Source organism: Oncorhynchus gorbuscha, linkage group LG23, assembly GCF_021184085.1.
Source record: "Oncorhynchus gorbuscha isolate QuinsamMale2020 ecotype Even-year linkage group LG23, OgorEven_v1.0, whole genome shotgun sequence".
NCBI classification, from domain to species: Eukaryota; Metazoa; Chordata; class Actinopteri; order Salmoniformes; family Salmonidae; genus Oncorhynchus; species Oncorhynchus gorbuscha.
This window is the reverse complement of record NC_060195.1, coordinates 12,890,643-12,912,478: the sequence shown is the minus strand read 5'-3', so window position 1 is coordinate 12,912,478 and position 21,836 is coordinate 12,890,643. Positions and strand designations below refer to the sequence as shown.

Here is a 21,836-nt window from a genome sequence, read left to right as displayed (position 1 = left end):
GACATTATACCAGATAACTAACTCACTGACAGACTACCAGACAGACATTATACCAGATAACTAAACTCTGACAGACATTATACCAGACTCTGACAGACATTATACCAGATAACTAAACTCTGACAGACATTATGACAGACATTATACCAGATAACTAACTCACTCAGACAGACATTATACCAGATAACTAACTCACTCTGACAGACAGACATTATACCAGACATTATACCAGATAACTAACTCACTCTGACAGACAGACTATACCAGATAACTAACTCACTCTGACTGACAGACATTATACCAGATAACTAACTCCCTCAGACAGACATTATACCAGATAACTAACTCACTCAGACAGACATTATACCAGATAACTAACTCACTCTGACAGACAGACATTATACCAGATAACTAACTCACTCTGACAGACAGAATTGGACTAATTTAGCAGATACTCTTATCCAGAGTGACATACAATCAGTGCATTCAACTAGAAGAAAACAACCATATAGTATGTGAGTGAATACAATGAAATAACATTCATCGCATTGCATTGCATTCAGTCACACAGACAGAGTAGAGCCAGTGTTCTGTCTCCAGTCTGAGTCTGACTCTGAGGGGGGGCCTTGTCAACCCTGTCAGTGTGACAGAAAATAGGAGCAGTAGCTCCTTGAGTCTTTGTCTACATCCCAACTGTCACCCTATTCCCTATATAGTGCACTACCTTTGACCAGAGCCCACAAGGCTATAAAGGGAATAGGGTGCCAGTTGGGACGTAGCCTTCGAGTCTTCCCTGAGGGTCTCTCCCCGAGATATAGACATGGTCCCACTGCTGTCAGCATCTGACTGGTTATACCATCTCACTCTCTCTCTTTCTTTCTTCCTCTCTCCCTTTGCTCTCTAATCTAACCCCTCTTCTCTTTCGTTCTCTCCATTCCCAGGAAGGAGTGGGGTCTGGAACCTTTCCTCCCCCTCACTCTACTTCCCACCATCAAGGAGAAGAATGTGTGTAAGACCCTGTCACAGCTGCTCAAGACCTATCAGCATCTGCCTCCCTCTGGCAACAAGGTGATCTTTCCTCTCTGTCACACAATGACCTTCCGATCAGTAAATATTCTCTAGATACAGCATAGCTATAACACTAAGTATTTCAGATTCATTGTGCCTTTCATCTTGCACTCTCAGTTAAGAGGTTTATCTCCTGACTGGCTGTGGCATTTCAAACGTGTTTAAACAGTGTGCTGGTGCCCCTTTACATGGTGGAACAGTGTCACCAACAGGACATGTACAGTATTGTAGGCGAGAATCCACTGGTCATCCTTGGGTGAATCTCAACCGTATTTAGTGTCTTCTCCTCGTCTCCTCTCCTTCATCACTGATCTGAAATCACAAGATAAGTAAAAGCAATATGGAGGATGCCAACTTGGCTCCTGGACTCTGGGCTGCGTTGAAACAATAACTGGTAAATGATCCAAGACCAGCTCAGTTAATCCATCCTCATGTTAAATACTGTTGCAGTAATATGGCTACAGGTTCATCTGCCTCACCTGAAGCCCATTCTTGTGGGAAGCTGCTATAGACCCCCAAGCGCTAACAGTCACTTTCTGGATAATGTGTGAAATGCTTGATAATGTATGTGATATCAACAGAGAAGTATATTTTCTCGGTGATTTTAAATATTGACTGGCTTTCATCAAGCTGCCCAATCAAAAAAAAACTTCAAACTGTAATCAGTGTCTGCAACCTGGATCAGGTTATCAGTCAACCTACCAGGGTAGTTACAAACAGCACAGGAATTAAATCATCAACATGTATTGATCACATCATTACTAATGCTGCAGAAATTTGCTTTAAAGCAGTATCCAAATCCATAGGATGTAGTGATCACAATATAATAGCCATATTTAGGGAAAACAACGTTACAAAGGCTGGGCCTAATATAGTGTATAAGAGGTAATACAAAAAGTTTTGTAATGATTCATATGTTGATGAGGAGCAACCAGACGCTGCTGGTCTGTGGTGTGTAATGAGGAGCAACCAGACGCTGCTGGTCTGTGGTGTATAATGAGGAGCAACCAGACGCTGCTGGTCTGTGGTGTGTAATGAGGAGCAACCAGACGCTGCTGGTCTGTGGTGTGTAATGAGGAACAACCAGACGCTGCACTTGACGCATTTATGAAACTACTTATTCCAGTTACTAATAAGCATGCGACCATTAAGAAAATGATTGTAACAACTGTTAAATCCCCTTGGATTGATGAGGAATTGAAAGATTGTGTGGTTGAGAGGGATGAGGCAAAATGTATGGAAATTAAGTCTGGCAGATTGGCAAACATACTTAAAATTACGAAATGATGTGACTAAACTCAATTTTTTTTTAATAATAAAAACAAATAAATGATATAAAGAATGATAGTAAAAAGCTTTGTGGCACCTTAAATTATTTTTTGGGGGAAGAACAACATTGAATCAGATGGCTCACTGATATTGCAAACTACATTAATTACTTTTTCATTGCAAGATAAGCAAACTTAGGGATGACATGCCAGCAACAAACGCTGACACTACACATCCAAGTATATCGGATCAAATTTTGAAAGACAAGAATTGTACTTCTGAATTCCGTAATGTCAGTGTGGAAGAGGTGAAAAAAAGTATTGTTGTCTATCAACAATGACAAGCCACCAGGGTCTGACAATCTGGATGGAAAATGACTGAGGATAATAGCAGGCGATATTGCCACTCCTATTTGCCACATCTTCAATTTAAGCCTACTAAAAAGTGTGTGCCCTCAGGCCTGGAAGGAAGCTAAAGTAATTCCGCTACCTAAGAATAGTAAAGCCCCCTTTACTGGCTCAAATAGCTGACCAATCAACCTGTTACCAACCCTTAGTAAACTTCTGGAAAAAATGGTGTTTGACCAGATACAATGCTATTTCACAGTAAACAAATTGACAACAGAATTTCAGCATGCTTACAGGGAAGTGCACTCAACAAACACAGCACTTACGCAAATGACTGATGATTGGCTGAGAGAAATTGATGATCAAATGATTGTGGGAGCTGTCCTGTTAGACTTAAGTGCAGCTTTGGACGATCATAGTCTGCTGCTGGAAAAACATGTGTATGCTTTACACCCCCTGCTATAATGTGGATAAAGAGTTACTTGTCTAACAGAACACAGAGGGTGTTATTTAATGGAAGCTTCTCAAATATATTCCAGTTGGAATCAGGAATTCCCCAGGGTAGCTGTTTAGGCCCTTGCTTTTTTCAATTTTTACTCACGACATGCCACTGACTTTGATTAAAGCCAGAGTGTCTATGTATGCTGTTAAGTGGAGCGGCACTGGGGAACCCAAGAGCAGACTCAGATGCGGAAACGGGGATGAATGAACCAAAATATTTGTTACACAGAGAGATATGGAGTGCAGATCCGGGATAGCTTGGATGAGTTGCAGAAAAAACAGATGTGGAGACTGAGATTGGTGTTGGCTGAGTAGAACAGGGTAAACAGGTCCTGAGGGGAATCCAAGGTAGTGGTGGTGAGATGTGGAACAGGAGACAGGAGACAGGAGCCAGAGCGGTAATAAGCAGAGATTACGATCTGGCAGAGGGAAAGTGGCAGGACTGAGTATTTGTAGAGGTCTTGATTATGGAACGAGTTGCAGCTGGTAGGGATCTGCTCTGTCTCCAGCACACCTGCCTCCAACCACACAAACACACAGAGAGGGAGAGGGAGAGTGTACAGGGGGAGTAACTGCAGGTCAAAAAGACACCGGATGAACACCAGAGGGCGGAACAGGAGCAGATGTGACATATGCGGATGACTCAACACTACACACGTCAGCTACTACAGCGACTGAAATGACTGCAACATTCAACAAAGGGCTGCAGTTAGTTTCAGAGTGGGTGGCAAGGAATAAGTTAGTCCTAAATATTTCTAAAACTAAAAGCATTGTATTTGGAACAAAACATTCACTAAACATTAAACCTCAACTAAATCTTGTAATAAATCATGTGGATATTGAGCACGTTGAGATGACTAAACTGCTTGGAATAACCCTAGATTGTAAACTGTCATGGTCAAAACATTGATGCAGTAGTAGCTAAGATGGGGAGAAGTATGTCTATAATAAAGCAATGCTCTGCCTTCTTAACAACACTGTCAACAAGGCAGGTCCTACAGGCCCTAGTTTTGTCGCACCTTGACTACTGTTCAGTCGTGTGTTCAAGTGCCACAAAAAATTTCAATTGGCTCAGAACAGGGCAGCACGGCTGGTCCTTGGATGTACACAGAGAGCTAATATTAATAATATGCATGTCAAGTCTCTCCTGGCTGAAAGTGGAGGAGAGATTGACTTCATCACTACTTTTAGTTACGAGAGGAGAGTTGAATGCATGTTGAATGCACCGAGCTGCCTGTCTAAACTACTGGCACACAGCTAGGACACCCATGCATATCCCCCGAGACATGCCACAAGAGGTCTCTTCACAGTCCCCAAGTCCAGAACAGACTATGGGAGGCACACAGTACTACATAGAGCCATGACTACATGGAACTCTATTCCACATCAAGTAACTGATGCAAGCAGTAAAATTTGATTTAAAAAAACAGATTAAAAAAAACACCTTATGGAACAGTAGGGGACTGTGAAGCAACACAAACATTGGCACAGACACATACATACATACACACACACACATGATAACATACTCACTATACATACACATGGATTTAGTACTGTAGATATGTGGTAGTGGAGGAGTAGCGGCCTGGGGGCACACAATGTGTTGTGAATGTATTGTAATGTTTTTCAAATTGTATAAACTGCCTTAGATTTGCTGGACCCCAGGAAGAGTGGCTGTTGCTTTGGCAGGAACAAATGGGGATCCATAATAAACCCCAGGAAGAGTAGCTGTTGCTTTGGCAGGAACTAATGGGGATCCATAATAAACCCCAGGAAGAGTAGCTGTTGCTTTGGCAGGAACTAATGGGGATCCATAATAAACCCCAGGAAGAGTGGCTGTTGCTTTGGCAGGAACTAATGGGGATCCATAATAAACCCCAGGAAGAGTGGCTGTTGCTTTGGCAGGAACTAATGGGGATCCATAATAAACCCCAGGAAGAGTGGCTGTTGCTTTGGCAGGAACTAATGGGGATCCATAATAAACCCCAGGAAGAGTAGCTGCTGCTTTGGCAGGAACTAATGGGGATCCATAATAAACCCCAGGAAGAATAGCTGCTGCTTTGGCAGGAACTAATGGGGATCCATAATAAACCCCAGGAAGAGTAGCTGCTGCTTTGGCAGGAACTAATGGGGATCCATAATAAACCCCAGGAAGAGTGGCTGTTGCCTTGGCAGCATCTAATGGGGATCCATAATAAAAAACAAATACAAATACATCTAGGTTTTTAATTTCACCTGTGATGTTAGTGCAGATCAAGGAGAGGAGATGAGTAGAGGAAGCCATTAGAGACTATTGAGACTGGGCCCTTGTGTTGTGTCTACTGACAGGTCCCTCCTCTCCAGGGAAAGCTGCAGTACATGCGTGTGCTCAACGATCTTCCGCCCTTTGGAGGCTTGCTGTTCCACACCGTCGGACTAGTAATGGCAACATTCTCTTATAAACATGCCCATATCTTATTCCCACATTATATATGAGTCCCACTCCTTTATGATGAATTTCTCTTATGTCAAGGTACAGCTCATGTTTATGTTTTCCTGTAGCCTTGTAGCATCCCAGGCCAGACATCCAAACTGATACTACATACATGTATATATATATACCACAGTACATATCATTTTGAAGAATGCATGTTTCTGAGTTAAGTTCTTATGCTGTTGTTCCATGAATTCAGAGTTCTCTCTGTGTTGATAGAATGTGTGATTGATTGATTGACTGACTGATCCACAGGATGAGAAGCAGTCGGCCACTACGCTGCTGGTGGGTCCACGGCACGGCATCAGTCATGTGATCGACCTAAAAAACAACCTGACCACGGTTCTGACAGAGTTCAGTCGTGTTGCTAAGATACAGCTGCACCGGGAGAACCAGGGCGTTGCCCGTGTAGAGGTGGCCATACAGGAGGCCAAGGTATGTGACAGATTGAAGACATGTACAACTATAGATTTAGAAGGACATTATGAAGCTCAGGGTGGAACTCATTGCACCATACTAGTAGGCCATGGTACCACACATAGACTTTCGCTGCACAGAATAATTCCTTTCAAATTCATTTAAATCAAACCTGTGAGATAAACCAAGTTGAAGTAGCGGTATGGTCATTATATTAAATATACAGTCAAATGCTTTGTTGAAGCTTCCAAACTAATTTCCATCCCTGCTCCAACCTCTGTGTATGAAGATGTGTGTGTTTCGGAGGGGCTGAGATGAAGCCAATACATAGTGCATTCAGGGAGTATTCAGACCTCTTGACTTTTTACACATTTTGTTATGTTACAGCCTTATTCTAAAATGGACTAAATTGTTTTTCCCCCCCCCCTCATCAATCTGTACACAATACCCCATAATGACAAAGCAAAAACTGTTTTAGCAATTTTAGCAAATTGCTACAAAAAAAAAATTTGAAATATAACATTTACATAAGTATTCAGACACTTTACTCTGTACTTTGTTGTTGTACCTTTTGCAGCAATTACAGCCTTGAGTCTTCTTAGGTATGATGCTACAAGCTTGGCACACCGGTATTTGGGGATTTTCTCCCATTCTTCTCTGCAGATCCTCTCAATCTCTGTCAGGTTGGATGGGGGAGCGTCGCTGCTCTGGCTGGGCTACTCAAGGACATTCAGAAACTTGTGTTGTGGAAATTCAGTACTGAGAGAGATTTGGTCATTTTTTCAAACAATCATCTTTATTTAATATCAATTAATTATTGCAATAATGAGGCTGGTCGACCCTCCCACCCTTGAGTGTTGGACCGAGTAACCTAACCTTTACACAAATGTAGAGTACTATATATAGCTGACACTAACAATGCTCAGTCATGTTTGGTTTAACCCCCCTCATGCAGACCAAGGAGCATCATAAGCCACTCTGGGTTCATCCTGTTGTTATGGGTTGTTGTCTTAACCCCTTCCTGGCTTAGTTTCCCAGATGCAAGGATGATTTTATCTCTATCTCTGTTACACCCACCACATCGTGTCTACGTAATGCAGTCTTTAACTAATTTGTCAGCTCAAGTCATCTCTGGTGACCATAACGCCCAAATTAGCTGCAGGGAACTAGAGTGGAGCCCAAGAAAACACAGAATTAAACAAAACAGAAATATCCTATTTGTTAACTATTATTCCTAACTATTAATATCAAACAAACCGGGTAAATACGTCATTTTTCTATCACAGCCACTCCTGCCTTGTCTTGACTGTGTGCTCAGGGTCATTGACCTGTTGGAAGGTGAACCTTCGCCCCAGTCTGAGATCCTGAGTGCTCTGGAGCAGGTTTTCATCAAGGATCTCTCTGTACTTTGCTCCGTTCATCTTTCCCTCGATCCTGACTAGTCTCCTAGTTCCTGCCACTGATAAACATCTGCACAGCATCATGCTGCCATCACCCTGCTTCACCATAGGGATGTTGCCAGGTTTCCTCCAGACGAGATGCTTGGCATTCAGACCAATGAGTTACATCTTGGTTTCATTAGACCGGATAATCTTGTTTCTCATGTTTTGAGAGTCCTTTAAGGGCCTTTTGGTGAACTCCAAGTGGGCTGTCATGTCTGGCCACTCTACCATAAAGGCCTGATTGGTGGAGTGCTGCAGAGATGGTTGTCCTTCTGGAAGATTCTCCCATCTCCACAGAGGAACTCTGGAGCTCTGTCAGAGTGACCATCGGGTTCTTGATCACCTCCCTGACCAAGGCCCTTCTCCCCTGATTACTCAGTTTGGCCGTGCGGCCCACTCTAGGAAGAGTCTTGGTGCTTCTAAACTTCTTCCATTTAAGAATGATGGAGGCCACTGTGTTCTTGGGAACCTTCAATGCTGCAGAAATGTTTGGTACCCTTCCCCAGAACTGTGCCACGACACAATCCTGTCTTGGAGCTCTATGGACAGTTCCTTCGACCTCATGGCATGGTTTTTGCTCTGACATGCACTGTCAACTGTGGGACCGTATGTCCAATCAATTGAATTTACCACAGGTGAACTCCAATCAAGTTGTAAAAACATCTCAAGGATCAATGGAAACAGGATGCACCTGAGCTCATTTTTGAGTCTCATAGCAAATGGTCTGAATACTTATGTAAATAAGGTATTTCTGTTTTTATTTTTTATACATTTGCAACAATTTCTAAAAACCTGTTTTCACATTATGGGGTATTGTGTGTAGTTTGATGAGGAATACAAAATAATTTCATAATTTTTAGAATAAGGCTGTAGCGTAACAAAATGTGGAAAAAGTCAAGGGGGCCTGAATACTTTCCTAATGCACTGTACATCATTGGATAAAGCAGAAGACACATTTCCGTTTCACCTTGTGTACAATTGGACAATAAAGAAATCTACATCTAAAACATAATTATCCCCTCCCACCCCTGCAGCCTCTGGTCCTGTTGATGGAGTGGCCTGATGCCAGTAACTTCGCCTGTCTCATCTCCGGCTACTACAAGCTGTTCGTGGATCCCAAACGAGCCATCTACTACCGGACACCTGGTCAGTCTTATATGATCAAGGCAGGTATGTTAGTAGTCACCTCCTTGAGTTATACTGCTGTTTTAGGACTTGCAATGAAGCTGTATATTTACAATATCTGTTGATGTTTAAGAAATGGATCGGTAAGTCTAGTGTTTCGGGAGGTTGTTATAGAGATTCCATTATTATTAGCTTTCGATAAAACTGAAAATGTTTTTCATTTACTGTTAAAATCTTTTCCATACTCTTTGCTTTGGCTAAATTTTCTATCAATAAAACTCAACATCCAAACTCAGTATCCAAAGGCATGTTGACTGAATATCAGTTTGCATCTCAAGGATTCCATTTACAGGTTTTAGTGTGTGTCTGCAAGTGTGAGGCATTGCATGTAAACCATTATACTGCAACCAACTCTACTCAATCCATCTGGACTGACACCTGCTTCTCCATAATGCATCTGTGCATCCGGACCTAAACCATATCAACAGCTACCGATCACCTCTGCTGTCGCTCCTCCCATCTCCATACTGAGATCTCATCTTCATCATCTTCATCGGACTATTCTCTCCCTCTTCCTTGCATAGGGTAACATTTTGTGGTTTTTGCCTTGCTTTTTTTCTGTGAAATATATATGTAATATTCAAACATTCACAGCTCTGTTTCCATCTGCTGTGGTGGTGTGCCTGCATGAGAGGAAGGCCGCTACGTCCCATAACATCCCACCAGACTTACCTCCAACTCCAGTCTCCAGCATCCATCACTGAAAAAAATCCACCAGCCTTCGCCTCTATTTTCCCATAAGGACCCACTCCATCTTCCCATGCGATTCCTCACCTCTCAGCCTCTCAACTGCTCTGAAAATTCTGTCCGCAGATTACAGAGGTTCCCACCACACCCACCCGCGCTCCAGCACTACAGCTGTCTCCAGTGGGGACCGACGAGGGGACGAGAGGGAAAGACCCAATACTAGGGACCCAGGGTCCCAGTCTCAGAAGACAGCGACCGCCCCACTGCCCGCAGAGTCCCAACACCTGGGTCTATGCCACGTCCATCTCCGGGAGCAACAACAGCTGCAGGAGCTCCAAATGCAGGCAGATCCCGAGCTCGACGTCAACGAGAACTTCATTTCCCAAGAGGCACCAGGGCGGCCCCGTACCAAGTCTGACCCGACGCTGCAGAAAACAGAGACGATCGCCGGGAGGCCGGAAAGCCCCGTCCAGGAGAGCTCAGTGACGTTCAGGAGCAGAGCCCAAACCATGGGGCAGTCCCAGCGAACTACACGGTTCTTCTGTGACTCCTGCAAGGCCAGGTTGAGGGCAGAGGGAGTGGCTGTGGCCTTGAACGGTGGACGCAGCAGCGCCTCATCAAAGCACTGCTCCAGCGCCTGTGCCTCCCGCGATGGAGGTGCAGTAGACCTGATGGCCCTGCCTCCCCCGGGGAATGAAGAGGAGGAGGAAGAAGAGGTGGAGGACGTAGGAAGAAAGCTGCAGCTGCCCCATCCGGCCATTGCTGCTCCTCCACCTGGGTTCAGGGACAACAGCTCGGACGAAGATGACGCCAAGAGAGGACGGAAGTCTCGACCAAACCCCGTCACCCATCCCAGCCCTGCAACCGGGGCTGCAGTCTGCAAGAGCTCTGCCAAGGCTTCTTCCAAGGAAGTGGTACCGGTTCCAGAGGATGTCCCGGTGACATTGATAGACAACGTGGCCACCAGGACAGTACGGGACCATGCCCAGGAGCTGGATGATGCTCTGGTGTCCACTCTGCAGGCCCTGGAGGCCCTAGCTGCATCAGAGGACTTCCCCCATCACCCACAACAGCCAGCTCAGACCACAGGTCAACATGCCGTGTCATGCTATATGGACTTCTTCTCATATAGAGAGTCGAATCTAACCACCAAGGGCTCCTTCATTGCTAATGGTTCATTTTAGGGACTACTCTGGGGCACTTTGAAATATTTTTATACACTGAGTGTGCAAAACATTAGTATTGAGTTGCACCTTCTTTTACCCTCTACAGTTCGTCCGGGCATGGAAGTGTTGAAAGCTTTCCCTTAGGGATGCTGGCCCATGTTGACTCCAATGCTTCCCACAGTTGTACACACTGGAAACTGTTGAGCGTGAAAAACCCTGAAGCATCGCAGTTCTTGACACACACTCACCTGCCTGGCACCTACTACTATACCCTGTTCAAAGGCACTTAAATCTTTTGTCTTGCCCGTTCACCCTCTGAATGACACACATACAATGATTAAAGTGGATTGAACAAGTGACATCAATAAGGGATCATATCTTTCACCTGGTCAGTCTGTCATGGAAAGAGCAGGTGTTCCTAATGTTTTGTACACTTCAGTGTAGCTGAAGGGGAGGAGAGGTTAAAGAAGGATTTTTAAGCCTTGAGACATGGATTGTGTGTGTGTGTCATTCAGATGGTGAATGGGTAAGACAAAATATTGAAGTGCCTTGAACGGGATATGGTAGTAGGTGTCAGTGTCAAGCACACCGGTTTGAGTGTGTCAAAAATTGCAATGCTGCAGGGTTTTTCACGCACAACAGTTTCCCGTGCGTACAACTGTGGGAAGCATTGGAGTCAACATGGGCCAGGATCCCTGTGGAACACTTTAGACAACTTGTTGAGTCCAATGCCCTGATGAATTGGGACTGGCTTGACAGCATAATTCAAGTTTAAAGCTTTAACATCCCAAAACAGGGACAAAAAGACTAAGTTTTGACGTGTTGTTTTACAGCACACTGCTTGATACTGAACATAGTCTCTTGTGTTGTATCTTTTGATAGCGAGAGAAACACAAGAGTTCACTCAGTCTTGATTAAAATTCAGTTTGATGCAAAACAAGGTTTTGCTCACAGACGGTTAGCAGAGCTTTAAAAGAAACATCAAGAGATTTTTACAAGTGTAAATATTTAGAAACAGTGTATTTCATGTGCCATCTTTCAGAAATCAATGACTGTTTTCCATCTGTCTGTGATATTGTATGACGTCCGTGTGACCCTGATAGTGTCTTGTGTTTCTTTCTTTCCATAGGGTTGATTGTGTTGGCGGCCATTACGCCTGAGTCATCGCTAGACTCAGGGCACGAGACCAACTCCTCTGAGCTGACAGACGTCTCAGAGATGGTGTCGGCCATGAAGCAGCACCAGAACCAGGCCTACCTGTTGGCCCACCATATCAACAAGGAGCGTATCTTCAGTCGCAGAGACTTCCCCTTGGCCATACCAGGCTGCACCACCCAGACTATTGGAGGCGGTGCGTTCTCCATGGGTCAGATCCGCGGCGGCTGCCCCTCAAAACCAGTGATCCTCAGTAAGACTGTTCCCCTAAAGCTTAGCTCTGGTCAGGAGACTACCAGTCCAGGTCTCAGCACAGTGGAGCAGGGGAGTGACGTTACCCAAGAACCAACGCAGAGTGAGCCGAGTGAAGGCAAGAAGGCAAAACCAGAGCCCACCAAAGCGTGCACCCCAGACCGCACTGCGAGGTCACCTGAGGAGCTGAAAGTCTCCAATCCAGGGCAGGCACCTAAGGTCAGCAAGGATCAAAGGTCACCCGGTACTGCTGTGGGCAAACTAAGCCCGAATTTCTCTGTGGGCGTCAAGGGGAAGAAGTCTGCGCCTCTGAGCCCGGCCACAACCAACAAAGCCTTACCCATTCTCTTGCCTGTGGACATAACTGCCTCCGCCAAGATTTGCCCCACAAACATGTGCCAAGATGCCGAGACTGCCTCTAGCAAGACCATCAAGCCTTCAAGCTCTAAAGACCTCTTGCCAATTGATGACCTGTTCTGCACATGCCCAGTTAGAGAACCCGGGCCACAGCTAAGACTGAAGGATCCACATACCCAGAAGGTGGTGGTGTTCCACTCCTCTTCCCCTACAGATGATGAGCGTCTTTGTGCCAAAGGCCTCCAACTGGCCAGTAGCAAAGAGAGCACAGTGAGAGCAGCAGGAGGAGCAGGAGCAGACCCCATCTTGGCCAAGCCCAGACCCCAGGCCCCAACCAAGTACTCCCAGTCCCCACACATGCCTGTGAAAGCTGAGAGGAAGGAAGCAGCAGAGGCCAAGGCAGAGAGATCCCAGGGTAAAGCTCAAGCTGAGCCACATAAATGCCCCCCAAAGACATTCTCTCTCCTGGGAGACCCCACACACCCTACCTGCTCTGTGGACAAGGTCTCTACTCTCTCCTCTGCTGACAACAAGAACCAGGGTGGCGGTAAAGGGAAGGCCCAGCGTAGCACTCCCTTCCTAAGTATCAAGAATCTTCTGTCGGCCACGTTCCCAGCTCGGATTCGCAGGGAGACTGATGAGCGCCGAGCCCAGCTCCAAAAGGTCCGGCAGTACGAGTTAGAGTTTCTGGAAGAACTTCTGAAGCCCAAGTCGTCTGGGGGCGAGTACCTACCCCAGGGGTCCTCGCCAGTCCCCTCAGGCACCCCATGTGCTTGCCAGCTCCTTACAAGTCCTGTGCTAAAAGCCCCTGGAATCTCCAGAGAGCAACGCCGCAGCTGCGACTGCAAGAGGATGTGCAGAGGCATCCGACTGCCCGATACGCCGGTCGGCTCAATTGCAGAGACACAGCAGCATAGAGGTAGAGAGAGACCCCTCTCCAAGACCCCTCCAGCGACCTCCAAAACCCCTCACCCCCAGGGAGCTCAGAGGAGACCTCAGACCTTAGAGATCAAGACCACCCGAATCCGCTCGACCAGTCTGGAGTCGCGGGAACCCAGGGGGGAGCAGGCTTCCTGCTTGCCCACCTGCACCTCTCGCACACCAGACTGCATGGGCGCTCCGCAGTACAAGAAGCTCCAGAGGCGGTATAGCATCGGAGAGGTGGACAATGCTGAAGGCACCCAGCTGTACACCGAGATAAAACCCAAAGCCAAGAACCTGGAGAAGGAGATGGAGCGAGTGAGGGCCGCAGGGCTGAGGCTTCCAACAACCGTGGAGCCCGTTCACAATCAAACTCACACGACTGCTGCAGAGGCAAAGGGGAAGAAAGGAGTGTTCTTCATCCAGGGAGAAGAGCTGCTGAGGGAGAGCAGAGAGGGGGCGCCGACGGAGATGCTGCTGGGGCTGCCTAGCGAGGACAGTGACGACAGGGAAAAGTGCTGCTCTTTTTGTTTCTGCTACAGGAAGTGTGAAGCGGCGGACGAGAGCAGTGAGAAAGAAGAGCTGTCCTACTCCACCACCCTCCAGGTCCTGCCCGGGATGCAGCTGGGATCTCAAACCTTGCCCATTGTCAGCAAAACGCTCCAGGTTCTCCACGCTGAGGGCTGCAGCGGGGAGGAGGAGGAAGTAGAGGAAGAAGAAGAGGAGCCGCAGACACAGGAGATCGACCTACGGGCCTGCGGGACTCTGGAGGGGAGCCTGGCGAGGGTCGAATCCCTGCAAGGAAAGACGTTCAGCCTGCCGGACGGTTTCCTCAATGCCCAGCTGGATGCTAATGAGCTGCTAGCCATCCTGCGACAGTGCGCTAACATTCCCCAGGTGGATAACGAATCACGCCTACAGCCATCCCGGATCGCCGAGTACAAGCAGGAGCTGGCAGTGCGCTTCAAAGAGTTCAGGGCGGCGTGCAGGCGGGTGGCGAGCGTCGAGAAGAGCCCCTCTCGCATGCTGAGCGTTGTTACGGCCAGCTTCCTGGTCCTCTGCGAACTGACTCAGACCTTCATCAAGCTGGTTCGAGGGGTGCGTTCAGAGGCCCAAAGGCTGCAGCTGCTGCGGAAGGTTGAAGAGGTTGCTATCAATTACACTCTGCTGTTGCGTGCAGCCGAGGAGGCGATGGGCCACTCCAGTAGTCTGCCTAACAAGAGCGTGAGTCCCCAAGTTACTACAACCTCCACTAACATGGGCTCCCTCTCTCGCCCAATCAAAACCCTGCCTACCCAGTAGAGACAAAGAATGGGGAAGTTAGTAAATAATCATATATGACAGTTGGGAGTGTGGGTGGCTGGGTCCACACTCTCAATGTCCAGTAGTTATTTATTGTTTACAGGACATGCAATGATCCATCCTCAGCAAAAATCGCAATGCAACTGCTCCATTGTGTGTTTCCAGGGGCTGTGGCAGTTGCAGCCTAGAGTGGCCCTGTGGTGTTCTAGCATAAGAGACAAACGCCTGGTCACCGCTATACAAAAGGTGCAAGGACCTACACCTCTGAAATGCTGTGTGAAAACAGGGCTAACCACTCCTCCATGTCAACTCTCACATTACAGAGGTCCGTCTCATTATTTTCTATGTATATTTGAGTTGTATCTTTTTAGCAAAGTATACCTTTTTGTGGAGAATAAAAATAATGAAAATAATATATTAAATGATATTGAGTATAACAAATATAAAGAGTAATACATCTACAATAAATGTGCTCTGGGCAAAAATACAGCAGAGAAAATGTCAAAGTAGCGAATTCTGTGAATTAGGTAGTTGACGTGTTTGTTTGTTCAATTTTCTAACTGTTGTAACACAATAAGTTCTGTTGGTCATCTGGACAATGCCATGACCTGCACCTCAACAATATCACATGACCTGCACCTCAACAATATCACATGACCTGCACCTCAACAATATCACATGACCTGCACCTCAACAATATCACATGACCTGCACCTCAACAATATCACATGACCTGCACCTCAACAATATCACATGACCTGCACCTCAACAATATCACATGACCTGCACCTCAACAATATCACATGACCTGCACCTCAACAATATCACATGACCTGCACCTCAACAATATCACATGACCTGCACCTCAACAATATCACATGACCTGCACCTCAACAATATCACATGACCTGCACCTCAACAATATCACATGACCTGCACCTCAACAATATCACATGACCTGCACCTCAACAATATCACATACATCACATTCAGAATGTTGTACCTCCTGTGAGATTGGAAAATCCACACATTTGAATTGGGTTGATATAAAATAAACATGAGGCCCATTTACTCACCTGTAGAATAAAACCACTGGTATGTAACACCTAGTGTGGGCAGATATAACAGAAACGCTAACTCACTAGTGGCTAACCAATCAGCTGGGTAGGATCAATGTTCTTCATGAAGGAAATGAAGGCAACCTCGCTCTGCAGTATTTAGTGTAGTCAACCTCACGTTGCTGTCTTGGTTAGAGACACACACACAATACTCACACACGACAATCACAATCCACACTAAACCGGGCACATCAACACTTGTAAATGAGAGATCCACTTTAGCAAACTTAGCCTTCGAATTCTGCACAACCTTCAGCATTTGCTCCAGCTCACACATGATCTACGTTCATGTTATGTTTACATTCAGTCAACTGAACACTGCTCTAGAAAACAAACTCCTCATACACCTTCCATTTTATAAACCATTTCATCTTAGAAAAGATTCAAGTTGCTATATTCTTCCCTACAATCATTTTACAGGATTCCATGTCACAAACCATTCAATGGAGTTATACTTTTTGCTCTCTATATGTGCTGTTATCACTTGTGCAATACAGGAGATATATATAAATCACTAACACACAAAGTAGTTTTCTATGTATTTTAATAAAACTGACACCTGTGTTTTCTGTCTGAAAACGTCTTTCTGTCTCCTCCTGTTGTCAACCCACAGAGATCGAAACAGCCTACAGCTAACCTCAACAGAAACTATTCAGACTCTGTCCATAACTGTTATACTCTGACAGGATACTATTCATACCAGGCCACGTGAATTATTTCACTGCACTACTGTCTTGCATGTTTCCCCAATTCTACCTTTGTTCTTAAGAGTTACAAGAAGCAGAAACGGCCCTGTTACCAGTGGTGTTGGCAGATTCCGTGTTACTACTAGTTTTCTGAAGTGAGAAAGAAAGAATATACACCCACAAAAAATATGAGGAGGCTACTTATACCAATAATGTTTGGCAATGGAGATTCTTTATGCGGAGTTGTGTTGTTCTACACTCAAGATGTAAATATTGTAAAACAGTTGGGATATTTGTGAGCCTGGAAAACACTTTTACATTACTAACTGACTTGTGAAGATTGGTTCCGAATTCTTCAGCGTTTTGTAAAAAAAGAGAAAACATGTCTGTACCGTATAATTTATAGTAATTATGTTCCATAGACAACTAATAGTAAAAACTTATATTTTAAGAGTATATAATGAGTATAAAGCATGGGACATGTTTATTTTTATAAAAACAAAACATTCTCTCATCATGACCACCTGGAAATGTTTTCAAACATTTAGTTTTTGATGTAATGATAATATACAAATATAGTGTGTGGTTGTCATTGTTGAGTTGCGTTGCGTTGTTGCCATATTGTGAATGTGTCTCTATGTTTCATAACATAATGGACCTATGTTCCATAACATAATGGACCTTTGTTCCATAACATAATGGACCTTTGTTTCATGGCCTATTCCATTGTGTTTGTTTGCACTTATTTATTTACTTAGTATTTATTGGTCAATAATATTGTCTTCACTGTGTTCTTCTGTCTGTACAGCCTGTCTCATGTTTTAAGAGCAATAAAGTGTTTTGAAGTTATAATCTTGCGTTTAGAAACGTCACATTTACATCAGGTGTAGATTGAAATGTGTGTTTTGATACATTCAAGTTATTTGGGCCTCATCTGACATTCACTTCCAAATGAATATGAAATAGATTTATTGGGCAGGGGTAGCCTATCCTTCTACTCCATGTTGTCCTTCTCCTTACAGAGCATTGGGCAGGGGTAGCCTATCCTTCTACTCCATGTTGTCCTTCTCCTTACAGAGCATTGGGCAGGGGTAGCCTATCCTTCTACTCCATGTTGTCCTTCTCCTTACAGAGCATTGGGCAGGGGTAGCCTATCCTTCTACTACATGTTGTCCTTCTCCTTACAGAGCATTGGGCAGGGGTAGCCTATCCTTCTACTCCATGTTGTCCTTCTCCTTACAGAGCATTGGGCAGGGGTAGCCTATCCTTCTACTCCATGTTGTCCTTCTCCTTACAGAGCATTGGGCAGGGGTAGCCTATCCTTCTACTCCATGTTGTCCTTCTCCTTACAGAGCATTGGGCAGGGGTAGCCTATCCTTCTACTCCATGTTGTCCTTCTCCTTACAGAGCATTGGGCAGGGGTAGCCTATCCTTCTACTCCATGTTGTCCTTCTCCTTACAGAGCATTGGGCAGGGGTAGCCTATCCTTCTACTCCATGTTGTCCTTCTCCTTACAGAGCATTGGGCAGGGGTAGCCTATCCTTCTACTCCATGTTGTCCTTCTCCTTACAGAGCATTGGGCAGGGGTAGCCTATCCTTCTACTCCATGTTGTCCTTCTCGTTACAGAGCATTGGGCAGGGGTAGCCTATCCTTCTACTCCATGTTGTCCTTCTCCTTACAGAGCATTGGGCAGGGGTAGCCTATCCTTCTACTCCATGTTGTCCTTCTCCTTACAGAGCATTGGGCAGGGGTAGCCTATCCTTCTACTCCATGTTGTCCTTCTCCTTACAGAGCATTGGGCAGGGGTAGCCTATCCTTCTACTCCATGTTGTCCTTCTCCTTACGGAGCATTGGGCAGGGGTAGCCTATCCTTCTACTCCATGTTGTCCTTCTCCTTACGGAGCATTGGGCAGGGGTAGCCTATCCTTCTACTCCATGCTGTCCTTCTCCTTACGGAGCATTGGGCAGGGGTAGCCTATCCTTCTACTCCATGTTGTCCTTCTCCTTACGGAGCATTGGGCAGGGGTAGCCTATCCTTCTACTCCATGTTGTCCTTCTCCTTACGGAGCATTGGGCAGGGGTAGCCTATCCTTCTACTTCATGTTGTACTTCTCCTTACGGAGCATTGGACAGGGGTAGCCTATCCTTCTACTTCATGTTGTCCTTCTCGTTACAGAGCATTGGGCAGGGGTAGCCTATCCTTCTACTCCATGTTGTCCTTCTCCTTACAGAGCATTGGACAGGGGTAGCCTATCCTTCTACTCCATGTTGTCCTTCTCCTTACAGAGCATTGGGCAGGGGTAGCCTATCCTTCTACTCCATGTTGTCCTTCTCCTTACAGAGCATTGGACAGGGGTAGCCTATCCTTCTACTCCATGTTGTCCTTCTCCTTACAGAGCATTGGGCAGGGGTAGCCTATCCTTCTACTCCATGTTGTCCTTCTCCTTACAGAGCATTGGACAGGGGTAGCCTATCCTTCTACTCCATGTTGTCCTTCTCCTTACAGAGCATTAGACAGGGGTAGCCTATCCTTCTACTCCATGTTGTCCTTCTCCTTACAGAGCATTGGGCAGGGGTAGCCTATCCTTCTACTGTGTGTGGGTTTTAACGTTCAGACCGATCGTCACGGCTCCTAATAAAACTCCACCTACAGAAGACATCTTCGTCCAATGACTCTTACAGTATGTTTCTACAAGAAGCGGTGTCTCCGCGTGACAACGTTTTGCTCCAAAAGAGTGACCGCTTCGTGGGTGTGGGCGTGAACCTATGGAGTAAGTAAATACGTTTTGCTCCAAAAGAGTGACCGCTTCGTGGGTGTGGGCGTGAACCTATGGAGTAAGTAAATACGTTTTGCTCCAAAAGAGTGGCCGCTTCGTGGGTGTGGCGTGAACCTATGGAGTAAGTAAATACGTTTTGCTCCAAAAGAGTGACCGCTTCGTGGGTGTGGCCGTGAACCTATGGAGTAAGTAAATACGTTTTGCTCCAAAAGAGTGGCCGCTTCGTGGGTGTGGGCGTGAACCTATGGAGTAAGTAAATACGTTTTGCTCCAAAAGAGTGACCGCTTCGTGGGTGTGGCCGTGAACCTATGGAGTAAGTAAATACATTTTGAAAATGTAAAAACATGATGTAGTATTAGTTAGCTAGCTAGCAGGCCACTGTGTGTTGGCTGCTTGTTAGCCAGCTAGCTAGTCAACTTTACTTACTATAGGACAGGTTGTGGGATGACATTATGAAAATGTTCTCCAGTTCTAGTCCCTAGAAAGGAAAACTATGCAGACAGACAGAGAGATAATAGTCAGGGATGTCTAACTGTAATAAGATGAAGCCTGTTTCTTTGTGATGTCTGTCCTCAGATATGGAGAAGTACAAAAGCCTGTCTGCAGATGAAGAGGTCCCAGTCCCCAAGAGATTGCTGGCACATTCTTGTATACCATGGGTTGTATGTGTACTGATGTTATCACATGTTGTACACAACAATACAGTTAAAAGTCACACATAATGTAGGCTACACACTTAATACAACTGTAGCATGCCAATCCTTCTAGAGGTCTGCTGGGTGTGCAGGCTCATGTTTCAGCCCAGCACTAAGACACCTGATTCAACTTATCAAACCGAATAAGTTGATAATAATGTGTATTATTGCAGGGCTGGAATAGAAGTCTGCTCACCCATTTAGATCAGGGAGTGGAGAAAGGTTGACCACCTCTGGTCAGGACTTATTGTTTTCACCAGAAATGATGCTTTGGTAATAATAGCCTACTTACTAAGACGTCTATCATTTACAAACACGTTAGATTCTCTCGATATTGTGACATTTTATTTTGATTCATTCAATTTTGATTCATTCAAGTGAAGTGTTTAACTTGTTTTGATTCATTCAATGTTGATTCATTCAATGTTGATTCATTCAAGTGAAGTGTTTAACTTGTTTTGATTCATTGAATGTTGATTCATTCAAGTGAAGTGTTTAACTTGTTTTGATTCATTCAATGTTGATTCATTCAATGTTGATTCATTCAAGTGAAGTGTTTAACTTGTTTTGATTCATTGAATGTTGATTCATTCAAGTGAAGTGTTTAACTTGTTTTGATTCATTCAATGTTGATTCATTCAATGTTGATTCATTCAAGTGAAGTGTTTAACTTGTTTTGATTCATTCAATGTTGATTCATTCAATGTTGATTCATTCAAGTGAAGTGTTTAACTTGTTTTGATTCATTGAATGTTGATTCATTCAAGTGAAGTGTTTAACTTGTTTTGATTCATTGAATGTTTTATTACGTTTGCAATTGCAACAAATAATCTGCTCAGATCCCAACCAAGGAACATCAAAAGTCGTGCTATAAATTCACAGACAACACAAAGATTCCTTGATGTCCTTCCAGATTCTCTCTGTCTACCCAAGGACGACAGAGGACAAAAATCAGTTAACCACCTAACTGAGGAACTCAATTTAACCTTGCGCAATACCCTAGATGCAGTTGCACCCCTAAAAACTAAAAACATTTCTCATAAGAAACTAGCTCCCTGGTACACAGAAAATACCCGAGCCCTGACTCAAGCTTCCAGAAAATTGGAATGGAAATGGCGCCACACCAAACTGGAAGTCTTCCGACTAGCTTGGAAAGACAGTAGCGTGCAGTACCGAAGAGCCCTTACTGCTGCTCGATCATCCTATTTTTCTAACTTAATTGAGGAAAATAAGAGCAATCCGAAAATCCTTTTTGAAACTGTCGCAAAGCTAACTAAAAAGCAGCATTCCCCAAGAGAGGATGACTTTCACTTTAGCAGTGATAAATTCATGAACTTTGAGGAAAAGATTATGATTATTAGAAAGCAAATTACGGACTCCTCTTTAAATCTGCGTATTCCTTCAAAGCTCAGTTGTCCTGAGTCTGCACAACTCTCCCAGGACCTAGGATCAAGAGAGACGCTCAAGTGTTTTAGTACTATATCCCTTGACACAATGATGAAAATAATCATGGCCTCTAAACCTTCAAGCTGCATACTGGACCCTATTCCAACTAAACTACTGAAAGAGCTGCTTCCTGTGCTTGGCCGTCCTATGTTGAACATAATAAACGACTCTCTATCCACCGGATGTGTACCAAACTCAGTACTACAGCCTCTCTTGAAAAAGCCAAACCTTGACCCAGAAAATATAAAAAACTATCGGTCTATATCAAAACATTTTGAAAATGCTGTTGCGCAGCAACTTAATGCCTTACTGAAGACAAACAATGTATACGAAATGCTTCAGTCTGGTTTTAGACCCCATCATAGCACTGAGACGGCACTTGTGAAGGTGGTAAATGACATTTTAATGGCATCGGACCGAGGCTCTGCATCTGTCCTCGTGCTCCTAGACCTTAGTGCTGCTTTTGATACCATCGATCACCACATTCTTTTAGAGATTGGAAACCCAAATTGGTCTACACGGACAAGTTCTGACCTGGTTTAGATCTTATCTGTCGGAAAGATATCAG

General features: G+C 44.9%; 1 protein-coding gene across 1 annotated transcript in view; it reads left to right on the top strand.

Moving 5' to 3' along the window:
* The window catches only part of LOC124011611 (FERM and PDZ domain-containing protein 3-like), a 127,536-nt gene extending 110,344 nt beyond the window's left edge, over window positions 1–17,192 (top strand). Inside the window, exons 11-16 of the mRNA XM_046325063.1 lie at window positions 942–1,068; window positions 5,517–5,606; window positions 5,917–6,096; window positions 8,555–8,690; window positions 9,519–10,481; window positions 11,688–17,192. Of these exons, the coding sequence (XP_046181019.1) occupies window positions 942–1,068; window positions 5,517–5,606; window positions 5,917–6,096; window positions 8,555–8,690; window positions 9,519–10,481; window positions 11,688–14,545 (4,354 nt within the window). The 3' untranslated portion in view covers window positions 14,546–17,192. The remainder of the gene's footprint in view (window positions 1–941; window positions 1,069–5,516; window positions 5,607–5,916; window positions 6,097–8,554; window positions 8,691–9,518; window positions 10,482–11,687) is intronic.
* The last annotated feature ends 4,644 nt before the right edge of the window (window positions 17,193–21,836 follow it).